Source organism: Peromyscus maniculatus, chromosome 18 (assembly GCF_049852395.1).
Source record: "Peromyscus maniculatus bairdii isolate BWxNUB_F1_BW_parent chromosome 18, HU_Pman_BW_mat_3.1, whole genome shotgun sequence".
Taxonomy (NCBI): Eukaryota; Metazoa; Chordata; class Mammalia; order Rodentia; family Cricetidae; genus Peromyscus; species Peromyscus maniculatus.
In genome coordinates, this window is record NC_134869.1 from 51,414,561 (window position 1) to 51,437,523 (window position 22,963).

The following is a 22,963-nucleotide window of genomic DNA, read 5'->3' on the forward strand; positions in this document are numbered from 1 at the left end:
ATTGTACGGAGCCTTTCTTGTAGGTGAATCTTGTTGGGAGCAGCACCTGACTACTAAAGCTTTGTTTGCTTGTTTTTGTGTGCTTGGAGGGTTAGCATGCAGGATGGAAATCATCTTCAGTTTCTTGTAACTCTGTTGGAAATCATTGGGGGAAATTGGAGGCCAACTACAAGGAACCTATCAGTTAGTCCCCCTTCATCCTTAATTATATATCATTTATGATATAGGCATCCATGGTTAAAATTGACAGTTACTAGGCAAGATTTATGTTTCTACTTAGTTTTTCTGTTTATTTTGGTGTTTATCTGGATGTTAAAAGAACTTCTTTCTCTGTTGCAGTCTTGGCCCTTTAGTGAGTAAAGTAAAAGAGTACCAAGTGGAGACGATCGTCGACACCCTCTGCACAAACATGCTTTCTGACAAGGAGCAGCTTCGGGATATTTCCAGTATTGGCCTAAAAACGGTAATTGGAGAACTTCCTCCGGCGTCCAGTGGTAAGCAAGAACGCGTTGTCGTCTTTTCTTTCTATGGAGATTACCCTCCCTCTGCGGTCCAAGGCAGAGAGGGGTGATTGGAAGCTGTATTTCTCTCAAACACAAGTGTAACTTGGGAGTAAATGAGATTTACATATGCCGAGTCAGTTCTGCAGGATAGTTAGGTTGAAGCAGGGTTGTAAGAGTGCTGCATGTTCTGCAGGCGAGAGCACTGTGTGCAGCGCTGCAGTGTGGGAACGAGGATAACCAGAGAGCGAGCGAGCACTGTGTGCAGCTCTGCAGTGTGGGGACGATGATAACCAGAGAGCAAGCGACTGCTCGTTAGTGTGTGGTACCAAGTTTGATTTAGTTTTTCATCAAAGCTTACTGTGTAAAATTTTTAAAAGTTAAGGCATAGCTATGAAATAGTTTTTACTAGTAGCTTTTTATGTTTGAGCCCTTTTCGGTTAATTGATAATTTAATAATCAATGGATTTGGTAATTAGCTATTGGCCTCTGCAAGAATTATCTAGGTAATATGAGTATGTAGTTGGCTTTGATTGCAGTACTGGGGTTTAAATTAGAAGCCTGAAAGCTGTTGTTTCTTCTGCAAATGGGAATTATATGTGGGAAGATTTTAGATTGGTAATCTAGTGTACATTTTGTGACTACTAGTAATTCACTCTACTTGTCCCAATCAGTGCTCTCTGAGCCGCTTCAGTGAGTCTAGACATCGTGCAGTTGAAATTTACAGAGATGAAGTTAGCACCCACAGTTTGTTTTCGTCCTGGCTGTGCAAAGATTAAACCCTTTTGGGCGGCTCTGAATGTGGTTCAGTGGTAAAGCATGCCTACCATGTACGGGCCCTGGGTTCCATCCCTCGCACCACAAGAAGGAAAGCAATTCTTTCCATCTTAAGTGGGTGCTCGTCTGCCAGAGCATACCATGATTGCTTCACCGTCCTTCAGCAGCCAGTAGTCTGTCGGTTCCCAAGGACGCGCCATAGAATTGTCTTACCTGTCTTCATGGTTTTCTCTCTGTCGCATTTGGCTGGTTTTAACAAGATTTCTTTTTGCCCATTGAGATTCTAACTTTCACAGTGAGTTACCTGGTCCCTTTTCCGGGCATTTATCAGTAACACATCACCTACTTTAAAGAGAGGGGGTGGTGTGTGTGTGTGTGTGTGTGCGCGCGCACAATCTCCATTTGGTGTGAAATAACTACATTGGGGCTTAGACCTGATTTTGTGTTTGTTTTTTCCTATATTTTGGTTGTGAGCCTAGCCTTGAACGGCTGAGCCATCTCTCCAGCCGTTTTTGTCTTTTCTTTAAGAAAGTGTTTAAACATCGGAGTACAAACAACAGAACACAAAGGCTGTTGCTAGAAGAAGTTCAAGAACAGAAAACCCTTGATGCATTTCGATCTAGGCATTTGCTGGCCACACGCACTACAGACTTCTAGCCAGCATTCAGTAGTTGCCCGGCAAAATGTGAATGGCGACCCTTTGACAGTTGCTATTTCTTGGTTAGGTCTAATAAGGTTTTTTGTTTTGTTTTGTTTGTAACATTTTCTTGCTTAGCAAAGATCTCTTAGAGTGTCTTGAACAAGTTTAGTCTGTTGGATATTTGGTAAGCAGTGCGGCTATTAGATAGAACGTGTCATATTTGAACTTTTTCTTTCCTCCCCTTACAGGCTCCGCACTAGCTGCTAATGTGTGTAAGAAGATTACTGGACGCCTGACCAGCGCAATAGCAAAGCAGGAAGATGTCTCTGTCCAGCTTGAGGCCTTGGATATTATGGCAGATATGCTGAGCAGGTAAGTGTGCCCACTGTTTATTTGTATTACGTGTGTTAGAAATAGATGAAACTTGGCCTAGATTTCTGTGGTTGGGGGTAAAGGAAATGTAAGCTATTCTTATGTGTCACAGATATTTTGTGATTCTGAAAAATCTCGTTTGTGATTGAACATTTTTTAGCAGCTTATGTTTTATAATTGTGTTCATGTTCAGTAATCTGCTTAAGTGAGGAGATGTTTTAGTGGAAGTCACTAGTCTGCAGTTAAACAATAACCTCTCAGAACCATGTTTCCACTGCATGTTTGTGGGGTGGGAGTTGGATTTCACTCATTGGTGGCTTTCCTACTTGCTGTGGCAGGCAGGCTTTGGAAGAAATAAGCCAAGTCCTAAGAAAATAAACCTTAAAGGGCATTTCAGTCTCAGTGTGTCCTGTTTCTAATAATTATTAGTTCTTCATTATTTGTGACTACTATTTGTAATGAATTTTGTTTAGTATAAAAATAGTTGAGGGTTTTGATACAGAAAATTGTGTGTATATTAACTGTATGTAATAAGGGTATTATTACCCTGTCACACAGAGCATTTATGCTTTTACTCGAGGAGATAAGAAGGGGGATGGCTGAAAGGCCATAGGGAGTCGAGACGAAGCGGGACTGTGTTCAATGAAGCTTTTTATGGAAATCATCATTGAGTTTGAAGACTAGGCGGCACTTGGGTGATTAAATGTGCTAAGGTGTAGAATGCACACATGTCAGAATGTTGAAGCCGAGTTGTTATAATCTGATTTTCCATGATAGGGAGTAAATACAAAGGCAGTAGGAGGTCCTGGATTAGGGTCCTGCTGTGGTGGGTAGAAATCTCCACTTAATTGATAAGCAGTGATAACCCATTGTCCCATGTGATGTGCTCACTGGCACTGTTGGCACATGATGGTATGAATACTGTTGGCTAACTGTGCCTGTTGAGGGATTGGGAAACACAATTTTGGGAGCAAATGATCCAAATAAACTGAGCGTGAGATGGACAGAGAAAAGAGGGAGAAGGATGAAGAGACATCTGGGTTTTTGATGTTGCAAGTACTCAAAAAAACAAGACTAAGTAGATAAACACTTTGAAGTCTTGGAAGGAGGGAAGTGACAAGGTCATTGTGCTTTTTGTTTGGTTTGGTGCTTTGGCAGCCTAGTGGGTGCCACTGGCCTCACTTCCAGGAGTTGGTCTCCGGAGATGGTTAGCGTAGGGTTTTCACTTGCATTAATAGGTGCAGTGAAGGTCAGCTTTTCTTTATTCTGACTTCCACTTTGTCTCAACCTAATTTGTACCCTAAATAGGAACATTGAGTTTAGAGTCTAGATATTAGTTGTGCTCTGGCATGTTGAATTCACTTGTTTTCTTTCTGTTTTTCTTTCTTTCCTTCCTTTTTTTTAAGGCAAGGAGGACTTCTTGTAAATTTCCATCCATCAATTCTGACCTGTCTACTCCCCCAGCTGACGAGTCCTAGACTTGCAGTGAGGAAAAGAACCATTATTGCTCTTGGCCATCTAGTTATGAGCTGTGGGAATATAGTTTTTGTAGACCTTATTGAACACCTGTTGTCAGAGTTGTCCAAAAATGACTCTATGTCAACAACAAGGACCTACATCCAATGTATTGCTGCTATTAGTAGGCAAGCTGGCCATAGAATAGGTAAGACATTTTAAAAATGTTTCAAAGTTGTCTCTTTTCTTCAATTGTCTGTATGTTGTTTGTGCATGATGTATGTGTGACTCAACGTGCATGTGAGATCAGAGAGCAAATCTGGAATCAGTTCTCTCCTTCCATCTGTACACGGGTTTGGGGAATTGAACCTGATCAAGGCTTGTGCAGCAGGTGCCTTACCCTCTGAGCCCTCTCACTGGCTGTCCGTCCCCCAGAAAGTGTTTTTAAATATTTACGTGTGTGGTTTTAAGAAGCAATATGCTTTTCTTAGGTGAATACCTTGAGAAGATAATTCCTTTGGTGGTAAAATTTTGTAATGTAGATGATGATGAATTAAGAGAATACTGCATTCAAGCTTTTGAATCATTTGTGAGAAGGTGAGTTTTTAAGCTCTCTGTATTTTTTTATTAAATCTTTGTATTTAGAAAAGTTTTTCCTTAAGATTGGAATAATTAAGATTAGGTAAATGAAGAGAAATAACAGGATTTCAGATGTATTTTATCTAATTTTTCATTAAGTAGTGATTGATTGCTAATAGAATATTTGTAACAAATGCTATCTTACTATTTACTTTGAAAGTGTGTAACATTGTGAACTTAGAATGCTCAGACAAGGGGAATGCCATGTAATATAGTCTTGTCTGCAGAGTCACAGTGGATTTTCCAAAGAGAAGCACAGAAGATAGCATGTTTTCAACCTTTGTGTGTTAGACTTGACGTACCTGTTTTGCCAATACAGGTACAACAATTTGGAAACACGGACTCTGATTTTCTTTATAAATCTTAATAAAAATTGTGTGAAGGCAGTATTAGCTGAACATTTGCCTTTGGCTAATAGAGTCTGTTTGGATGGGGTCTTGATCCTAACTGCTTTTGGTCTGGACTTTGCCCTTTTACCTCATGATTTAGGGAGCACCTTTATAGTTAATGCCAATTTAAAATATTTTATCATTACTGGTATAATGTGCATGGGTGTTTGGGTTGCATGCATGCCTATACCATGTGTGTGGTAGATACTCATGGAAGCCACAAGAAAGTATCAGGTCCCCAGGAACTATAGGCAGGAGTGAGCCTCCAGCCTCCATGTCACATTTTGAAAATTGGGAATGTTTAGATTCATTTTATTAAGAACCACAAATTGCTCCTTTAATTTTGACTCTATGGGCCTATGTGTATTTTTATTGATAATTAGCATCAGTGAGACAAAACCATGCTAAATGAATGTTCACTAACCATTTTACAAGTGCTAATGACTTAAAGATCTCAGTACTACTGCTCCCACTTGAACCATGTAGTTACTTGTGTGGGGACACACATCCTAAAACTAAATATCATTTGAAAGGGAAATATCTTGTGACACCATGGGACAAAAATTTAAGTGGTCAGAAACCACTTTGGTGTTATTGCTAATAACTGAAGCAAGAAGAAAAGTCTAGTTTTTTGTGTGTTTCAAAGCAGCTCTTGTCTTTATATTTAGATGCCCTAAGGAAGTTTATCCTCATGTTTCTACCATTATAAACATTTGTCTAAAGTATCTTACCTATGATCCAAATTACAATTATGATGATGAAGATGAAGATGAAAATGCTATGGATGCTGATGGTGGAGATGATGACGATCAAGGTATCTCAAGTTATAGAGATGCAATCTAGCTGTTACTTCATAGAAGAAGCCAGGGTTAGAGGTGGAAAGATGACGCATAACTGCAGATTGTACCATAGTTTTGTTTCTTAGAATAGTGCTTTTTTTCTCATGCTCAAGCCTGCAGTCTTAAGCAGAGTGGTGGATAACAACTCTTTTCTTTATATACCCAGTCCAGTGTCTATACTTTTTTTTACAAAGCGTTTGTGCAAGATGAGTCATTGTGTTTAAAAAATGAATCGAAATACATACATATTCAGGGTAGTTTGGTTGGTATTCAAAAATGCTAACTATTATTTAAGACCCTGTTTAATGTTTATGAATAATGTAAACATTTCTGTGACTTAAGTACATGGGTTAGTAGGTTTTCTGTCATGCTTAGTTTTTAGTTTGATTGTGTGAATTTATGCGATAACTTTTTATATAAAATCTTTCTTATATAAAATCTGTGGTTTAACCCATCTAGTCCTCTAGCAGGTACTGCCCCATTTTCTCTCTACAGCAGCTTTCTTCCCTCACACAAGTGCTATTCAGTCCATTTTTTCCTCATCTGTCTTGAATGCATTTCCAGTAATGGGCAAGATTATAAATGCTTGAAAATGTTTATTACACTCTCTTATTTAGCATCCAGGGACCAAGATATCACACTTCTGTCTGTCTTCTGTTCTGGTTCTTACTCATCTCTAACCACTAAATAAGGATATGCCTGGGCTAAATCTTTGAACTTAGCTGTAATACTCTTAATTTTCCTTTGGGTCTCACCTAAGTCTTCTGAATTTAGTATCTATTAATTAGCTCAGCTCTATACCTTTCCTGTAAATCTGGGTTCATACATGATTGTTTAATTGATGTTACTGATTGCTTAACTAAAATATCCATACCCTTTCTCCAACCCCTGCTTCTTCTTTAGTCTCTTCCATCTTAGACTAACTCCTTCATCCCTCACACCCCAGAACTTTCTCTCACTTGGCATAACTTTATACCCCTTCAGCGTTTTTACTTTAGCACACTTAATCATTTTCATGCATATTGTAATTGATTATCATCCACCTATTAGAATGTAAACTTCCTGAAGACTAGCAAATGTAACCTGGATTGCTGTGCTTTCAGTGTAGTGTCTAGGATAATGCTAGACCCATAGTGGTCACTTGGTGAATGTGTTATATTAACAAAGAGAAACCTTAGGAATTCAGTGTATGTTACAGGTTTTGATTTGGTGTTTATCATGCTAAATAACCCAAGTCCTTCAGCTGCTTTAAAATTAGAAATATTACTCAACCATGGTGTTGCAATTTCGGTGATTAAGACATTTGTTAATTTTCTATTAAACGTTTCTAGGATGCAGTTTTCATGATGTGTTGACGAAAGAAAGAATTTGGTTTATTTTCTTGTTAAATTAAGTCTTATCTTGGTGCTACCTTGTAATTTTTAAGTAGGTATTGTTAAATGAATGTGATGCCTTGTATTTTAGCAGTATTTGGTTCAATTTTCTTATGAAAGATAGATGTCCAGCAGTGTCTTCAGGCGAATTGTTCAAAAGTTGAAAACATGTCTTTGTTCTGATAGCACACAAGAGGCTCAGTGAAAAGCTATGTACAAAACCAGTAACAGGATTCTTCTTGCTGAAAGTTATTCATAACTGTTTTGTTTTGTTTTTTACTACATCTGTAGCCAAATCTGTTTCATAGTTCATCTTATAAATGTCCATTGTTTTTTTGTTTCTCCTATTGAGTCTTTAATTTGGTTCAAAGACTGAGAAATTTCTGAGTTTCTAAGCATTCACTTGTATTGATGAAAAGGTTGTAAGCCACTGTTTGTCACCTTCGTAAGAAGACAGTGCTTAGCAGATTGAAACAGGCATGGTTGTTTAAAGCCACCTTTTGCTGTAGATGTTCAAGCTAGATGAGCTAATTGTCTTCCTTGCAATAGCAGTTCACGTTCTGTATTAGATTATGTATTTCTCTACCATTAATAGCCTGTTCAACATTAAAACTTCCCTTTAGGGAGTGATGATGAATACAGTGATGATGATGACATGAGCTGGAAAGTGAGACGCGCAGCTGCTAAGTGCCTGGATGCCGTAGTTAGCACAAGGCACGAAATGCTTCCAGAGTTCTACAAGACCGTCTCTCCTGCACTGATATCCAGATTTAAAGAGCGCGAAGAGAATGTAAAGGCAGATGTTTTTCATGCGTACCTTTCTCTTTTGAAGCAAACTCGTCCTGTGCAGAGTTGGCTGTGTGACCCTGATGCAATGGAACAGGGAGAAACACCCTTAACAATGCTTCAGAGTCAGGTCAGTAAGTGTGTGCTCTGAAAGTCATTGACAGTGGTGCTTTACAGTTGTTCTTAAGGGAAACGGGAATGCCGAGATGACTTAGAGAAGGACAAAGGTAATGGGTGCTCAGTGACTTGTAAACCATTGATTGTAACTTAAATATACCCTAAGATTCAGGAAATTATCTGTGATATTAGTGGAGAAATCAAAGCTGTGGGATCATATAGCCAGCTTCACTCATAATTTGTGTGATCTTAGACAAGTTAGTCATTTTTATTAAGCCTTGCTTTTAATCCTTTGTAAGTCCCTAGGGTTCTGATGGATGAAATTACCAGTGTATTTTAGTGTCTGGTTCACTACATAGTAATTGGTTTCCCTAAGGCCCTGAACATGAAGTCACCATCACTCCCATTTACTGAATGTTTGTTCATACTAGGCGTTCTCCTGTCTATATGTAATTGCTGTCGCAGCTGTAGGCATTTTTGTGGTTTTGCTTTGTTTCTGAGTTGGGCCCAAGCTGACCCGCACTCTTGGGAGTCCTTTTGCCTCTGCCCCAAGTGCTAAGATGACAGGCATCATCCGCCATGCCTTGTAGTTCCATCTGTATTTTAGAGAGATCTGTCTGCCTGCCTCTGCCTCCCAAGTGCTGGGATTAAAGGTGTGTGCCAGCGCCGTCTGGCTGTCTGCCTTATTTTTAAATAATGCAAATACATTTTGAGCTGAGCTTGTTAATACAAGTGAATGGAGATTAATTAAAATAGATGAAGGATGAATAGATGGATGGATAATCGATAAGTAGACAGACAGATAGCATAGAGAAATTGTTTAGTAGAACCATGAATTCTCAGGAATTCTGAGAATCTCTATTGCCTTTATTTCTGAGATCATTTTTATATATGAGATTTGTCTGTGTAAGGGAGAGGGTGTTTTAATCTCTTTTGGGGGGAGATCCCTGTCTTGCATCCATGACTTGTCAGTCAAGACTACACTGAAGTTCACTAAACATTAGAAAGTTTAGATCAGATGTCTCTGAAGTTTACCCCTGCTCCTTGTACCCTTGAGGTGCAATGTCTTTTTTTTTTTTTTTTTTTTTTTTTTGGTTTTTCGAGACAGGCTTTCTCTGTGTAGCTTTGAGCCTTTTCCTGGAACTCACTTGGTAGCCCAGGCTGGCTTCGAACTCACAGAGATCCGCCTGGCTCTGCCTCCCGAGTGCTGGGATTAAAGGCGTGTGCCACCACCGCCCGGCTACAATGTCTTTTATTGTAATAGCAAACTAAAAAAGAGAGAAAACACCAATTTGATGGGTAGTTTTCCATAATTTCCTTGCTGGTATTTTTCTATTTACAAATTGTATGCTTAAATCTTTGGTTGGAAGTGATTGAAGTCATTGAAGACTTGTTGCTTGTTAGGAAGCTTTTCTCCAGTTCATTGATGCTATCGAGCAGATATAGTTATAATACAGTATGTACAGTGCATGAATACGTTTAAACTTGGTTCCTATATAATAGTGTCTGCCTTCGCAGTATTGGAGAGCTGAACTGGAAATGTGACAAACAAGATTCTTTGTCCTGTAAGTCATATTAAGTATATGGAGGAAGTACCTTTGGCTCAACTGGCTGATGATATTGTGACAATTGCAGGTTCCCAACATCGTTAAAGCTCTGCACAAACAGATGAAAGAAAAAAGTGTCAAGACCCGACAGTGTTGTTTTAACATGTTAACTGAACTGGTGAATGTATTACCTGGGGCACTAACACAGCACATTCCTGTGCTTGTACCAGGTATGTAGGGGACAGTCTCTTGGGGGTACTTCTTAAGCACTTTTTATTTTTGCACTTACATAAGCTTGAAGGATTGTTTTTGCTTAAAAGGGAAGTTTGTGACAATGTGGACCTACAACATTTTAATTGTGACCATTTGAGCATATGAAGTTATCCCCCTGTAAGTAAAGGGGGGTTAGTATTTTCTATACAGAGATTGTAAAGCACCTGCCGTTGTAGAGGTTGTATGCAGATGAAAATTGTAACACTCTTTCAGGGGCTGATTTTTCCTTATTTGAGAACTGCATGGAAGTGATGAGATGCTTTTGTTGGCTTTTCAGGAATCATTTTCTCACTGAATGATAAGTCCAGCTCATCGAATCTGAAGATTGATGCGCTGTCGTGCCTCTACGTAATCCTCTGTAACCACTCCCCTCAAGTGTTCCACCCTCACGTGCAGGCGTTGGTCCCCCCGGTGGTGGCTTGTGTTGGAGACCCATTTTACAAGATCACCTCAGAAGCCCTTCTCGTCACTCAGCAGCTTGTCAAAGTGATCCGCCCCTTAGATCAGCCTTCCTCCTTTGATGCAACCCCTTACATCAAAGATCTGTTTACCTGTACAATTAAGCGGTTAAAAGCAGCTGACATTGACCAGGAAGTCAAGGAAAGGGCTATCTCCTGTATGGGACAAATTATTTGCAACCTTGGAGACAACTTGGGGCCTGACTTATCCAATACACTTCAGATCTTCTTGGAGAGACTCAAGAATGAAATTACCCGGCTAACTACAGTGAAAGCGTTGACACTGATTGCCGGGTCACCTCTGAAGATAGACTTGAGGCCTGTCCTGGGAGAAGGAGTGCCCATCCTTGCCTCATTTCTCAGGAAAAACCAGAGAGCTTTGAAACTGGGGACCCTTTCGGCCCTGGATATTCTAATTAAGAACTATAGTGACAGCTTGACGAGCGCCATGATTGACGCGGTCCTAGACGAGCTCCCTCCTCTCATCAGCGAAAGTGATATGCATGTTTCGCAGATGGCTATCAGCTTTCTGACCACCCTGGCAAAAGTCTATCCCTCTTCCCTTTCAAAGATAAGTGGATCCATACTCAATGAACTGATCGGACTTGTGAGATCGCCTCTACTGCAGGGCGGCGCTCTTAGTGCCATGCTAGACTTTTTCCAAGCCCTGGTTGTCACCGGAACGAACAACCTAGGCTACATGGATTTGTTGCGCATGCTGACTGGTCCAGTTTACTCCCAGAGCACAGCTCTGACTCATAAGCAGTCTTACTATTCCATTGCCAAATGTGTAGCTGCCCTTACCCGAGCATGCCCTAAAGAGGGACCTGCTGTAGTCGGTCAGTTTATTCAGGATGTCAAGAATTCAAGGTCGACAGATTCCATTCGTCTCTTAGCACTCCTTTCTCTTGGAGAAGTTGGACATCATATTGACTTAAGTGGGCAGTTGGAATTGAAATCTGTAATTTTAGAGGCTTTCTCATCTCCTAGTGAAGAAGTGAAATCAGCTGCATCCTACGCATTAGGCAGCATTAGTGTAGGCAACCTTCCTGAGTATCTGCCATTTGTACTACAAGAAATAACCAGTCAGCCCAAGAGGCAATACCTTCTGCTTCATTCCTTGAAAGAGATCATTAGCTCTGCATCCGTGGCAGGCCTTAAGCCGTATGTCGAGAACATCTGGGCCTTGCTGCTAAAGCACTGTGAGTGTGCAGAGGAAGGCACCAGAAACGTTGTCGCTGAATGTCTAGGGAAGCTCACTCTTATAGATCCTGAAACGCTCCTTCCTCGGCTTAAAGGGTATTTGATATCAGGTGGGTATCTAGGGGTGTCCAGATGTCCTTACCTCTAAGTTTGTTGACTCATTTGCCTTGAAAGATGCCCATTGAGGAACTAAAACCATCTGCTTTTTTATTTTAGTGTGTTAAAGTCACGTATGTGATGTATGTATGCCATGTGTTGTAATGTGAAGTGATATTCAAGGGACTGTTTCTGAGAAGGATAAAGCCTGATTGGGTAGTTCTTAAGTAGTGTGATCTAGTTCTTTATGCTGACTACATTTTATTGTTATTTTTTGGATTAAAATACAGAGAAGACAGGTCTTGAATTTAAAAAGAAGTCCTTGGTAGTACTTACTATATTAAAATTGCAGAAATTATTGAATTTAAATGCAAGAAATAAAGAAGATTTTTGATTTATCATTGTTTACTGGTTAGAATAAATAGGCGATAATGCTGTTCATTCTTAAAATTTTGTTTTTGTTTTGGTTTTGGTTTGGTTTGGTTTTTCGAGACAGGGTTTCTCTGCGTAGCTTTGCGCCTTTCCTGGAGCTCACTTGGTAGCCCAGGCTGGCCTCAAACTCACAGAGATCCTCCTGGCTCTGCCTCCCGAGTGCTGGGATTAAGGCGTGTGCCACCACCGCCCGGCTAAAATGTTGTTTAGTTTAACAATTTGATAAACTGTTTACAGACTGAACCAGTCCCTTCATAGATTTAACCAGCCCCTTTGGTAAGGGCTCGGTCCCTCGTTGCTGGTTCCCTGGATTCCTCCTTCATAGAAGACAAGCTTTCTTGTAAAATCTAGTAAGATTGTTTCTTTAAGATAAGAAAACTCCTGATTTAGTATCCCAAGAGCTAGAAGACAGTCTTTAGGGACAATGATGAGTTTTACGAAGTTTGTGATACGGTTTTAAAATGTCATTCATGAACATTAGTGGAATGCATACCCAATAGACTTGCATTTTGTTTTTAATTAGGGTCTTCATATGCCCGAAGCTCAGTGGTTACAGCTGTGAAGTTTACTATTTCTGATCATCCTCAGCCCATTGATCCCCTACTAAAGAACTGCATAGGTGAGTGGGAAAGTACAGTTTTGTCATGGTACTGTTACTTCAGTAACTAAGACCAGCACTGTGAACCTTCTTATTACTGAGGAGGTAAAATGCACCAAGGTAATTGTTCCATTACAAAGATCATTCATAAGGTATGGTTTTACAGGTTGAGCAGTTAAATTTATATAGGCATTTCTTTATCAAAAAGAACTACCGCATGATTTGCTCAGCATGGAGGTGGCTAAATATGGCCGCATGTCTTCATAGTTATCCTCCTTGGTCATCCTATTCTTTGGTGATGACCTAATAAAATAGTCTTAATGAATAAAGCACATCAATGTTGAATCTAGCTGACCAGTTAGAAGTTTCCTCCAATAGAAAGGAATCTTACCGGAGTTGTTAGAGCGTCCATTTTTGATGGAACCCTCCATTGCTTGGAACCCTCCAGCTCTGAGAGGCTCCGTGGGGCAGTTCCACATAAGGTGAAGAGAACCTAAGAACAAAAGAAGAGGCGCTCATTTTCAGAAGTGTTGAGAGGAAGCCCAGGAGAAACAGAGCTGTTGCTGGTTTTGTTAAGACAGGAGTTGCTTCTGGAAGTAGACTTGGACAGCTTTGCTCTTTTCTTGTCTTCCGTCAGTTATCCTGATGCTAATAGCAATCCAAATCCCTCGGGGTGCGGTCTGCTGTTTTCTTAAGGACAGGGGATGGGGATGGGGCACGAGGGAGGAGACAGGGATATGGCTAAGCAGGATCTTCGTGTGCAGGAAAGGGGGTCAGGGTGGTGAACACTTTGAACTGCATACAGGGGCCTCCAGTTAGTTCAGAGTTAGATCAGATACAGATACAAATAGTTTAGGGGGGGACGTCTATTCCCTTCTTGTTGTCACAGACACATATTCAGATGTTTGTGTTGTGAAAGATAGGACTCGGTGGGGGGAGGGGGACCTGCTAGAAGATTCCAGTGTCTCAGCATTTATTTTAACAATATGCAGTGCCTGTAGTCTGTGGTTCCCCCTCATTTTATCAGTTTGCTCTACTTGAAATTGATAATCCAGTTTCGAGTCATTTGAATTCATTTCCCTATTCTGAAAGATTGGTGATGATAGAGTTGGGATTATCTAGAGGAAATTACTCCCTGTTCAGTCCCTGTCTGCCAGACACTGCTCAACAGGATGCATGCTTTTCCTCCTCTCGGTGACCCTGAAAGCATTGCTTGACTGGGAAATAAGGCTCTTGACTGGAAGTACCTGCCCAAAGCTTCGCAGTTAATAGGGGAAATGACCTGAAGCGCATGTGTGGGCGGGATCCTAAGGATTTACATTGTAATTTCTTTCTGCACGTTTTTCATCATAGCAGACTTTAAATCTGTTTCTAAGGAGCGGCGTGTTTGGCATTTGTCCTGTTAGGTTTTGGTTTCCTCACGGTGCTCCTGTGCTCTTAGTAGTTCCTGTGTTTCTCCCTGAAGACACAGAAAACATTAGGACGTGCAGTTGATTTCCTGTCCTTTGAATTGTATTGCTGCTGAGTCTATAGTGAGCTTAGCTTCTTTTTTTATTAAGGATTTTATTCATTTTACATACCAATCACAGATCCCCCTCTCCTCCCTCCTCCCACCCTTTCCGCCTTCCCTCCCTAGCCCACCCCCATCCCCTCCTCCAACAAGGTAAGGTCTCCCATGGGGAGTCAGCAGAGCCTGGTACAGTCAGTAGAGGCAGGTCCAGGCCCCCTCCCCCTACATCATCGTTAATGGCCTCCAAAAAGCCAGCTTATGCACCAAGGAGCTTCGTTTCTTGCTGCGTGTAGTGAAGTGTAAGGAGTTCTCAGGTGTATGTTTGTTGGTTACTGGCTCCATTGCTTCTGAGCAACTCATCTGTTTATAAAGAGTAGTGAGTGGGGAACTTTAGGGACTGCTCTATATGCCCTCTGCATTTTATGTGCCAAGAGTGCGTTATCAATGAAAAATGTACACACATTTGTTAACAGTGCTTTGTCTCCATACTGCTGAAATAATCTTGTATCTGGTTCTCTGACTTGCATTGAAGAAATAGCAGTGAGACCCATAATCACTAAGTCAATTTAGAAAAAATGCTGTGTGGCTTGTGTTCTAAGCTTACCACAAGTATGTTGTTTCTTTTACATTTTTCAGGTGATTTTCTAAAAACTTTGGAAGACCCAGATTTGAACGTAAGAAGAGTAGCCTTGGTCACATTCAATTCTGCAGCCCACAACAAGCCATCGCTGATACGGGATCTTCTGGACTCTGTTCTCCCGCATCTTTACAATGAGACAAAAGTTAGGAAGGAGCTTATACGAGAGGTAAGTGAGTTAGGTCACATCAGTTACCTTGTACTTCTCTGTAGTTGTCACGTGCTCGCATGTTCCTTCTTGTTGTAACAGGTAGAAATGGGTCCTTTCAAACACACGGTGGATGACGGTCTGGACATCAGAAAAGCCGCTTTTGAGTGCATGTATACACTTCTCGACAGCTGTCTTGATAGACTGGACATCTTTGAGTTTCTAAATCACGTTGAAGATGGGTTGAAGGACCATTATGATATTAAGGTGAGGCGTCTGTGAGTGTCTGTAGAACGGCTTAATAGACTTGATATTAAGGTGAGGTGTCTGTGAGTGTCTGTAGAACAGTTTAATAGACTTGATATTAAGGTGAGGCGTCTGTGAGCGTCTGTAGAATGGCTTAATAGACTTGATATTAAGGTGAGGTGTCTGTGAGTGTCTGTAGAACGGTTTAATAGACGTGGGTACAACAGCATTTATGCTTGTAATTTACCTAGGGGTATGTAAGTAAGGAAAATTAAGCCCTCTACCAAGATTTTTAGTAAGGACCTTATAAACTGTATGTGCAGAAGATGTAGAAAGACATTGTGCCATCAGTTAATTTACAAGAAAAATCCAAAACCTTTTTTTACTAAAGAAGGAAGAGAAGTGGACCCCAAATGTTTGAGAAATATATTTCCGGCCCCCTTAATGAATAGTGCTTACCCATATTCTTTGCCTCCATCCAGACACATTTTACTGCTGAGAGTACAACTGACGTTTCAGGCCTGTCCTAATGAGAAACTAGCGACAGCTTTCTTTTCTTTCCCAGCGGTGTCTTGATGAAGTGTCTTGGGCTCTGTTTCAGGCTGGGCTGACTGTCTTATTCAGACCCGGCAGTTGCAGAGCCTTAGAAGGAGTCACATTGCTTCTTAGGTTTAGAGCATGGATTTCGCTTCTGTGTCTTACTTTCCTATTTCTCTTTCAATATGTCAGTAAATGAGTGATTTAAAAGACAATCAAGTAAATGAATCGTATCCTTTTCATGATACTCTTTAACAGGGCCTTTGGCCTGCTGAGCTTGAGCCATGCAAGGTACCAGAATTCCAGCTTTCACGATGCAGTCATAGGCATTCATAGTCCAAGGGAGAAAGAATGTTTTAGTAGAGATTTTCCAGGTTTTGTATGGACTCCCTTGAAGAACATCTGCCCTCCCGAACTCCACTGAGAAAGTGGAAATGTCTATAGTTTTGCTTTCGTTGAGCACATTTCTAATCCAGTGAATTTTAGTTTACATTGCGTGACTTTTTCAGAAGTCCGAGTCCCCTCCCTGCTGACAGGTGACATAACTCTGTCACTCTGTGGGGCTGAGGAATGGGTGTTCTAATGCGTCCGCCCAGGTGATTCTGCTGTGCAGTCCCAACTGAAAAACAGTTTTTAGTTTTGTATTGTAGGACCCACATGGAAGCCGATGTTTCCCTAGCATTCACCTTAGTAAGATTTGCAATGACCTGATTTGAGTGGCAGATTAAATTACGATGATGCTCTAATTTGCATACTAATCATTTTTCTATTTAAAAGGTGTCAGAATGTGGATTTTTGTCAGGAAAACATTGTATCTTTTTTCTTCCTTATAGATGCTAACATTTTTAATGTTGGTGCGACTGTCTACCCTTTGTCCAAGTGCAGTACTGCAAAGGCTGGACCGGCTTGTCGAGCCACTGCGCGCTACGTGTACAACCAAGGTAATTGTGGCAGGCAGCGCCTTAGGCTACGCTGGGCATAGGAAATTCTTAATTAGTATGTGCAGGTTACATGGGATGTGTGGGGGTGTGTATTCTGAGGCTGAATCTTGTGTTTTAGGTAGGCTGGTTTTCAACTCTCCAACTTGTCTGAGCCTCCTAAATGCTGAGATTGCAATTTCACCAGTAGGCATTTGCCACCATGCCAAGAAAAGGGACTTTTGTTACTGTTTCGTTTCATAAAATTAGTTGAATAGCAAACAAAAAAAGCTAAGCAGTGGTGGCGCACACCTTTAATCCCAGCACTCCCCATGCAGAGGCAGCATCTCTGTGAGTTCAAGGCCAGCCTGGTCAACACCCAGGGCTACACAGAAACCCTGTCTTGGGGGGAAGAAAAAAAAGAGAGAGAGAAAAAGGGAAAAGATAAAAACTTTTCTCTTTCTGATACTTTACAAACTCTAGATTCCTACCTTATTATTTTCTCTGACTTTTGAAATTTAATTTTGTTCTCTTTCTGGTTCATGGAACACTTTGAGGAGCATTGGTGTGTCTTCAAGGTCTGGTAGAATTCAGAAGTTCATCTCTTCATTCTAGGGGTTGTCTTTTTTGGGAAAAATCCCATTGCATTTTAGTTTGCTTTCTATTGATGTGATACAGACCATGACCAAAAGCAGCTTGGGGAGGAGAGGGTTTATTTCCTGTTACAGCTTCTAGACCGCCATGAAGGAATTTAGGACAGGAAGTCAAGGCAGAAATTGATGCAGAGGCCAAGGAGGAGCACTGCTTACTGCTTGCCTCTCCTGACTTGTTCAGTTTGCTTTCTTATTCACTCCAGTACCCCTCTGCCCAGGGGCAGCATCACTTACAGTGGCCTGCTGGGCCCTTCCACATTAGTCTGTTAAGAAAATGCCCCCACAGACTTACCTATAGATAGTACAGTCTGATGGGGACATTACTCAGTTGACATTCTCTGTTCTCAAAATTCTAACTTGTATCAGGTTGACAAAAAACTAACCATAAATAACCACCACAGTTCTATAAATCTTCTTGGTTTTGTTTTGTTTTGTTTTTTTGAGGCTGAATTTCTCATGTAACCTTGGCTGCCCTGGAACTCTGTAGATCAGGCTGGCCTTGAACTCAGAGTTCTGCCTGCCTCTGCCTCAGTGTCAGGATTAAAGGTGTGTGCCACCACTGCCTGGCTCGGTTCAGTTTTATAGCTCAAATAGATCTAGAAATTTATTCAGTTCTTAGAATTTTCCATTGATTTGCATCTACTTTGTCACGGTCTTCCCTAATGGTCTTCTTGGATTTCAGTGGTGTCTGTCGTAATATTTCTTATTCTGTCTCAAGGCTAATTAATTTGCCTCTTACTTCTTCCTCTTGAAGAAAATGGCTTGTCAGTTTTGTTTATCTTTTCAAAAGACCAACTCTGTTTCATTAATTTCTTGTGTTACTAGGAATCTCTTGATTTCTGCCTCACTGATTTCAGCTCTGATTTTTATTGTTTCTTTCTTTCTGCTTTTTGGGTTTTGTTTATTATTATTTTTCTAAATCTTTTCTAAATTTGGATGTTTGAGGTAGAATCTCACTCTTGAGCACAAACTGGCCTGAAACTTGTATAGCCCAGGTTGGCCTCAATCTCTTGATTACTGGAGTACATCATTAGCTTACTGGACATTTCTGATTTTTTTTTCATTGTAGGTACTCATAGCTATAAACTTGTATCTTATACTGGACTCACCTCTATACCACATATCCTGGTAAAGTGCTGTTGTACAGAGGGTGGAACCCTTGTTAACTCAGAGCAGGGTTCACTCTGCTGTCAGAACCAGATAAAGACAGCAGAAGTAAAACTGGACAGTTTCCTCAATGGTCTTAGAGCCAGAGACCCTCATGTGCTCAGGAGAATTGAGCAGCACATTAAAGAGATGAAGGTGTTGATTACAGGCTGTAAGATGAGGTAATGTACACGACTAGTGAGTGTAGTGTGTGATATATACAGCACGTAGATAAAAGGAAAGGACTCAAGGAGACGCAGGAGACGTCCTTATACAAGTAAGCATCCCTTTGTGATGACAGTCCTGTGGAACTGGAAACCAGAGGGTCGTTCTGCCATGTAATAAAGGCAGTGTGCACAAATTGATAGCCAGCATTACACTTGAGAAAAACTTAAAGCATTCCCTCTTAAATAAAAGACAAGGTTGTCCACACTTAACATTCTTACTCTGTAGTTCCTCAAATCTTAGAGTGATAAGGCAAGAGAAGGGTGAAACAGAAACAGAAAAGGTAATTAATTACCTTATCCCTGCTTCAGGATAGTGTGGCCTTATACTTAAAAGATCTAGACTCTTAGCAAAGTCCAGAGACGCAGTAGTGAGTGGCTTTTCTATGAACCAGTACAAACCGCAGAGAAACCATGTCAACAAATACAAAACCATCACTAGCCAAAGTCATTCTGAGCAAAAATGTCAACATTGGAAGCATCCCAGCATGCTACTTACATGTATATATATGCAGATCCATAGTAGCAAACGCAGTGTGATATTGGCACGGAATCAGACACAGAGATAAAGGGACTGAAACAGAATACTCAGGAGTGAGCCTACATAGCTATGGCCATCTGGGTTTTACTTTATTTTTATTTGTTTTCGATTGTTTTTAATAATTTGTCCCCCTCCCCCTACTTTTTCATCTGATTGATGACAAGATTGGAGGAAAAAAAACAGCCCTCTAAAGCTGATCCTGGGAAACTGGACATCCTGGGATGGAGACCTCCCTCTCTTGTTTGGTTAGGTTAGGGGTTTTTTTTGTTTGTTTTTGTTTTTCCTTTGGTTGGTTGGTTGGGGTTTTTTTGTTTGTTTGTTTGTTTTGGAGACCGGGTTTCTCTGTGTAACAACTCTGGCTGTCCTGGAATTTGCTCTGTAAACCAGACTGTGATCAAACTCACAGAGATCCACCTGCCTCTGCCTCCTGGAGTGCTGGGATTAAAGGTGTGTGCCATTACTGCCCAGCAGATCCTTTCCTCTTACTCTGTACAGAGATCAACAACTCAGTATGATCAAAGGAGAAAACCTTTACCAGCTGTTCATGTGATGTGGGCTTGGTACCCAGAATATAAACAGACTAACAGACAGATAATTTAGTATATAAATGAGTAATGAAGGGGTTGGGGATTTAGCTCAGTGGTAGAGCGCTTGCCTAGCAAGTGCAGGGCTCTGGGTTTGGTCCTCAGCTGGGGTGGGTGGGTAATGAATTGGACAGGTACTTTGCAGGTGAAGTTGTACAAGTGATCAATATGTAATGAAAGAACGTCATTAAGGAAATACAAATCAAAAGATTTCCATCTCACGTTCTCAAGAAAACAAAACATTAAGAAACATGCTAGTAAGGATGCAAGGAAAAGGGAATTGGAGTAGTGTTGATAGGCACATAAATGATTTCAGCCACTGGAAATCAGTATGGCTGATTCTAAAAAACAGGAAAGTAGCATGAACTACCATGACATACAGTCAAATACTTGCATACCATGTTTATTGTAACACTTTTTACAGTAGCTAACTATGGAATCAATCTAGGTGCTCATGAGATGAGTGGATTTCTATTTATTCATTTATTTAGATTTTTCAAGACAGGGTTTCTCTGTGTAGCTTTGGAGCCTGTCCTGGAACTCACTCTGTAGCCCAGGCTGGCCTCAAACTCACAGAGACTGTGCCTCCCGAGTGCTGGGATTAAAGGCGTGCACCACCACCACCCAGCATGAATGGATTTTTAAAGTGTGATACATAGTATGTGTGTGTATATATACACACACACACACACACACACACACACACACACACACACACAAATACAAGCAAACATATAATACAGAATAGCAGTAAGAAAATGAAATTATATCATTTCCAGGGAAATGTGTAGATTTAAGATAATCGTGGTAAGCAAAATAAGCCAGAGTCAAACAAATGTGTTTTTTCCCCTTCATATGTGAATTTAGGCAAAACAAACAAAAACCCATAAAAATTTTTTAAAGAAATGAAAGTAAAAAGTGGACTGAAGTATGATCAGTATGGGATAAGATACAATTAGGCTTCAAAAAATGAAGACTCTAGTTCTTCCTAGAGAGGGGCATAGCTGACACATATGAGGGGTGCTTGAAATGAATCTTGGAGAGTGAGGACTTGGAACCGTGAAGATGAGACAGGTTTGGTTGTGTTTTAGTCCAGGTAATTCTAAACAAAGGCATGCATGGAAACATTACTGGATGATTCGGTCTTTTTGTGATAGGGTTGTGTGACATACTCCTTCCTAGGTGAGAGCTGGCGCCTCAGGAAGAGGGTTGGTGCACACTGCACTTGCAGAGCAGTGTGTCTTCTGACCTGGGAGGGAGGGAGGGGCTTTACGTAACCTACCAAGAGTTCCTGTCTGCATACATTTGGTTAGTGTTCCAGCATGTAACCCGATTTTACTTTGTATTGCAGGTAAAGGCAAACTCTGTAAAGCAGGAGTTTGAAAAGCAAGATGAGTTAAAGCGATCCGCCATGAGGGCAGTGGCAGCATTGTTAACCATTCCCGAAGCCGAGAAGAGCCCACTCATGAGTGAATTCCAGTCACAGATCAGCTCTAACCCGGAGCTGGCGGCCATCTTCGAAAGTATCCAAAAAGATTCGTCATCCACTAATTTGGAATCAATGGACACTAGTTAGACGCGTGTTCCACATGGGGACCATTACATTTGACCGCACAATGCACTGAATCGACAAGTTGACCATAGACACGAAAGAGAAGTGTCTAGAAGCTTCAGGATGTTCCACTGTTGTTTTCCTCCATGGAGAGTTTGTTCAGCTTTCTTCCATTGTTGTTTTTATAGCATTTACTTCAGAAATCTGTATTTCCATAATCCAGAGATTGTAAAACCACTAATGTGTTAGTGGTTAGGGCAACATTTGAAATGGGAACTAAAGTTAGGATTTATGGAATGGGGAGATAGGGTCCAGTATCTGTTTGCCCTGTAATGTGTAGGATTAAAATGTTAAAATTTTGTGACCATGGATTTCTTGTTTTATAAATTCTCATTTAAAATCAATTCTTCAACACAAAAACCATGTTTCTTTCCTTGTATAACCTCTTCTTTCAGCAACATAAATTGATTTTTAACAGGCAGATAAGAATATTCATTTAAAATGTTATATTTCAGAGATTGGCATCTTAGCAAAGATAATAAAGTATCACTTAAGTATAAGGCTTAACAATATCCCCTTGTGCACACTGATTTTTGCATGAACAGGGTTACAAATAAGTATTGTCTGTAACAGCATGTGCAAATTATTCACAATACCAGTTAAAATAAGCATTAATGCAATTTTCAGATACTTTTGCACAGAAAACATTATCTGGTGAGAGAGGAGTTAATGTTGAAACTGGTTTTCTAACCAACCACCAGTGTGAATTTATAGATCGTTTTAGCAAATCAAGTCACAGCAATTTGCAACTTTTTCTATTATAAATTATCTTCACATTTAAGTACTTAGTTTTTCTCAGTTCCACGCGTGTGCGTTTTTCCTCAAAGACTGGTTCATTCCTGTTGAATGTCTGCCTTTGTTCCTGAAGGCTAAAAACCTCACCTGTGCTCTCAAGGTTCGTTTTCAGGACATTCTGAAGCTGGCCACCTCTCATTTTGTTAGCTGAAGCTTTCTTGTAGTTGAGTTACAGTCCCCACCTCCCCAGCCCGTCTCTAGTCAAGCTAACCTCCATGTTGTCTTCGGTAAGTGTTGACTGTTTGCTGGGGGAGCAAACCTTTTGCAGTTCTTTTTGTTGTAGCTGAAGTTTGATCTAACATTCCATGAGCTCATTTCACACCGTAGCTCCTTCAGATTGTGGTGCTCCTGTTAACAGTAAGCTATTCTGAAATAAAGACATCTCTCCACGCTGTGCAGATGGAGTTTACATGCATCAAAAGGGGGCAGTTATTTGATTGGGTGAGCAGTTTCAAGTAATTGGCTTACAAATGGCACCGTTAGATGTAAAACTGTGAATGAACTAAAATACTTCTCCCGTTATCGAACTTAGGTGCTGTAGTAGTAGAATGCTTTTAGGTTGTTTTAGGTGGGAACAGACTGGCTATTATAGAACAGCTTGGCTCTGAAGGCCAGATGCTGCAGGAGACATTGGTGCTGGTGAGCAGTTCCGTTAATGCATTGGCCTGGAACATTATTGGAAGTTGGTGCCATGTCAAAAGACGGCAGGTAACAAATTTTATGCCATAATTTGCATAAAGCTAATAGTTTAGTAGATTGTGGACTATGCGTTACTATGGTATAGATGAGGATATAGTTAAGATCTCGGTTAATGGTTTCACAGTGAGTTACAGTACATCAGGCTCTAGGACTGAATAGAATTGTGACAGTCATGTGTTCTGTGACTGTCTTAGTTAATTACTTAAAGTTAAACCCATAT

At 40.6% G+C, this 22,963-nt stretch overlaps 1 protein-coding gene across 1 annotated transcript in view; it reads left to right on the forward strand.

Moving 5' to 3' along the window:
- Cand1 (cullin associated and neddylation dissociated 1) overlaps positions 1-21,560 on the forward strand; it is a 39,739-nt gene extending 18,179 nt beyond the window's left edge. The window contains exons 3-15 of the mRNA XM_042263451.2: positions 340-494; positions 2,166-2,289; positions 3,696-3,952; positions 4,236-4,341; positions 5,441-5,586; positions 7,608-7,900; positions 9,523-9,664; positions 9,985-11,478; positions 12,420-12,515; positions 14,641-14,810; positions 14,892-15,056; positions 16,406-16,513; positions 20,989-21,560. Of these exons, the coding sequence (XP_042119385.1) occupies positions 340-494; positions 2,166-2,289; positions 3,696-3,952; positions 4,236-4,341; positions 5,441-5,586; positions 7,608-7,900; positions 9,523-9,664; positions 9,985-11,478; positions 12,420-12,515; positions 14,641-14,810; positions 14,892-15,056; positions 16,406-16,513; positions 20,989-21,213 (3,481 nt within the window). The 3' untranslated portion in view covers positions 21,214-21,560. The remainder of the gene's footprint in view (positions 1-339; positions 495-2,165; positions 2,290-3,695; positions 3,953-4,235; positions 4,342-5,440; positions 5,587-7,607; positions 7,901-9,522; positions 9,665-9,984; positions 11,479-12,419; positions 12,516-14,640; positions 14,811-14,891; positions 15,057-16,405; positions 16,514-20,988) is intronic.
- Positions 21,561-22,963: the final 1,403 nt, after the last annotated feature.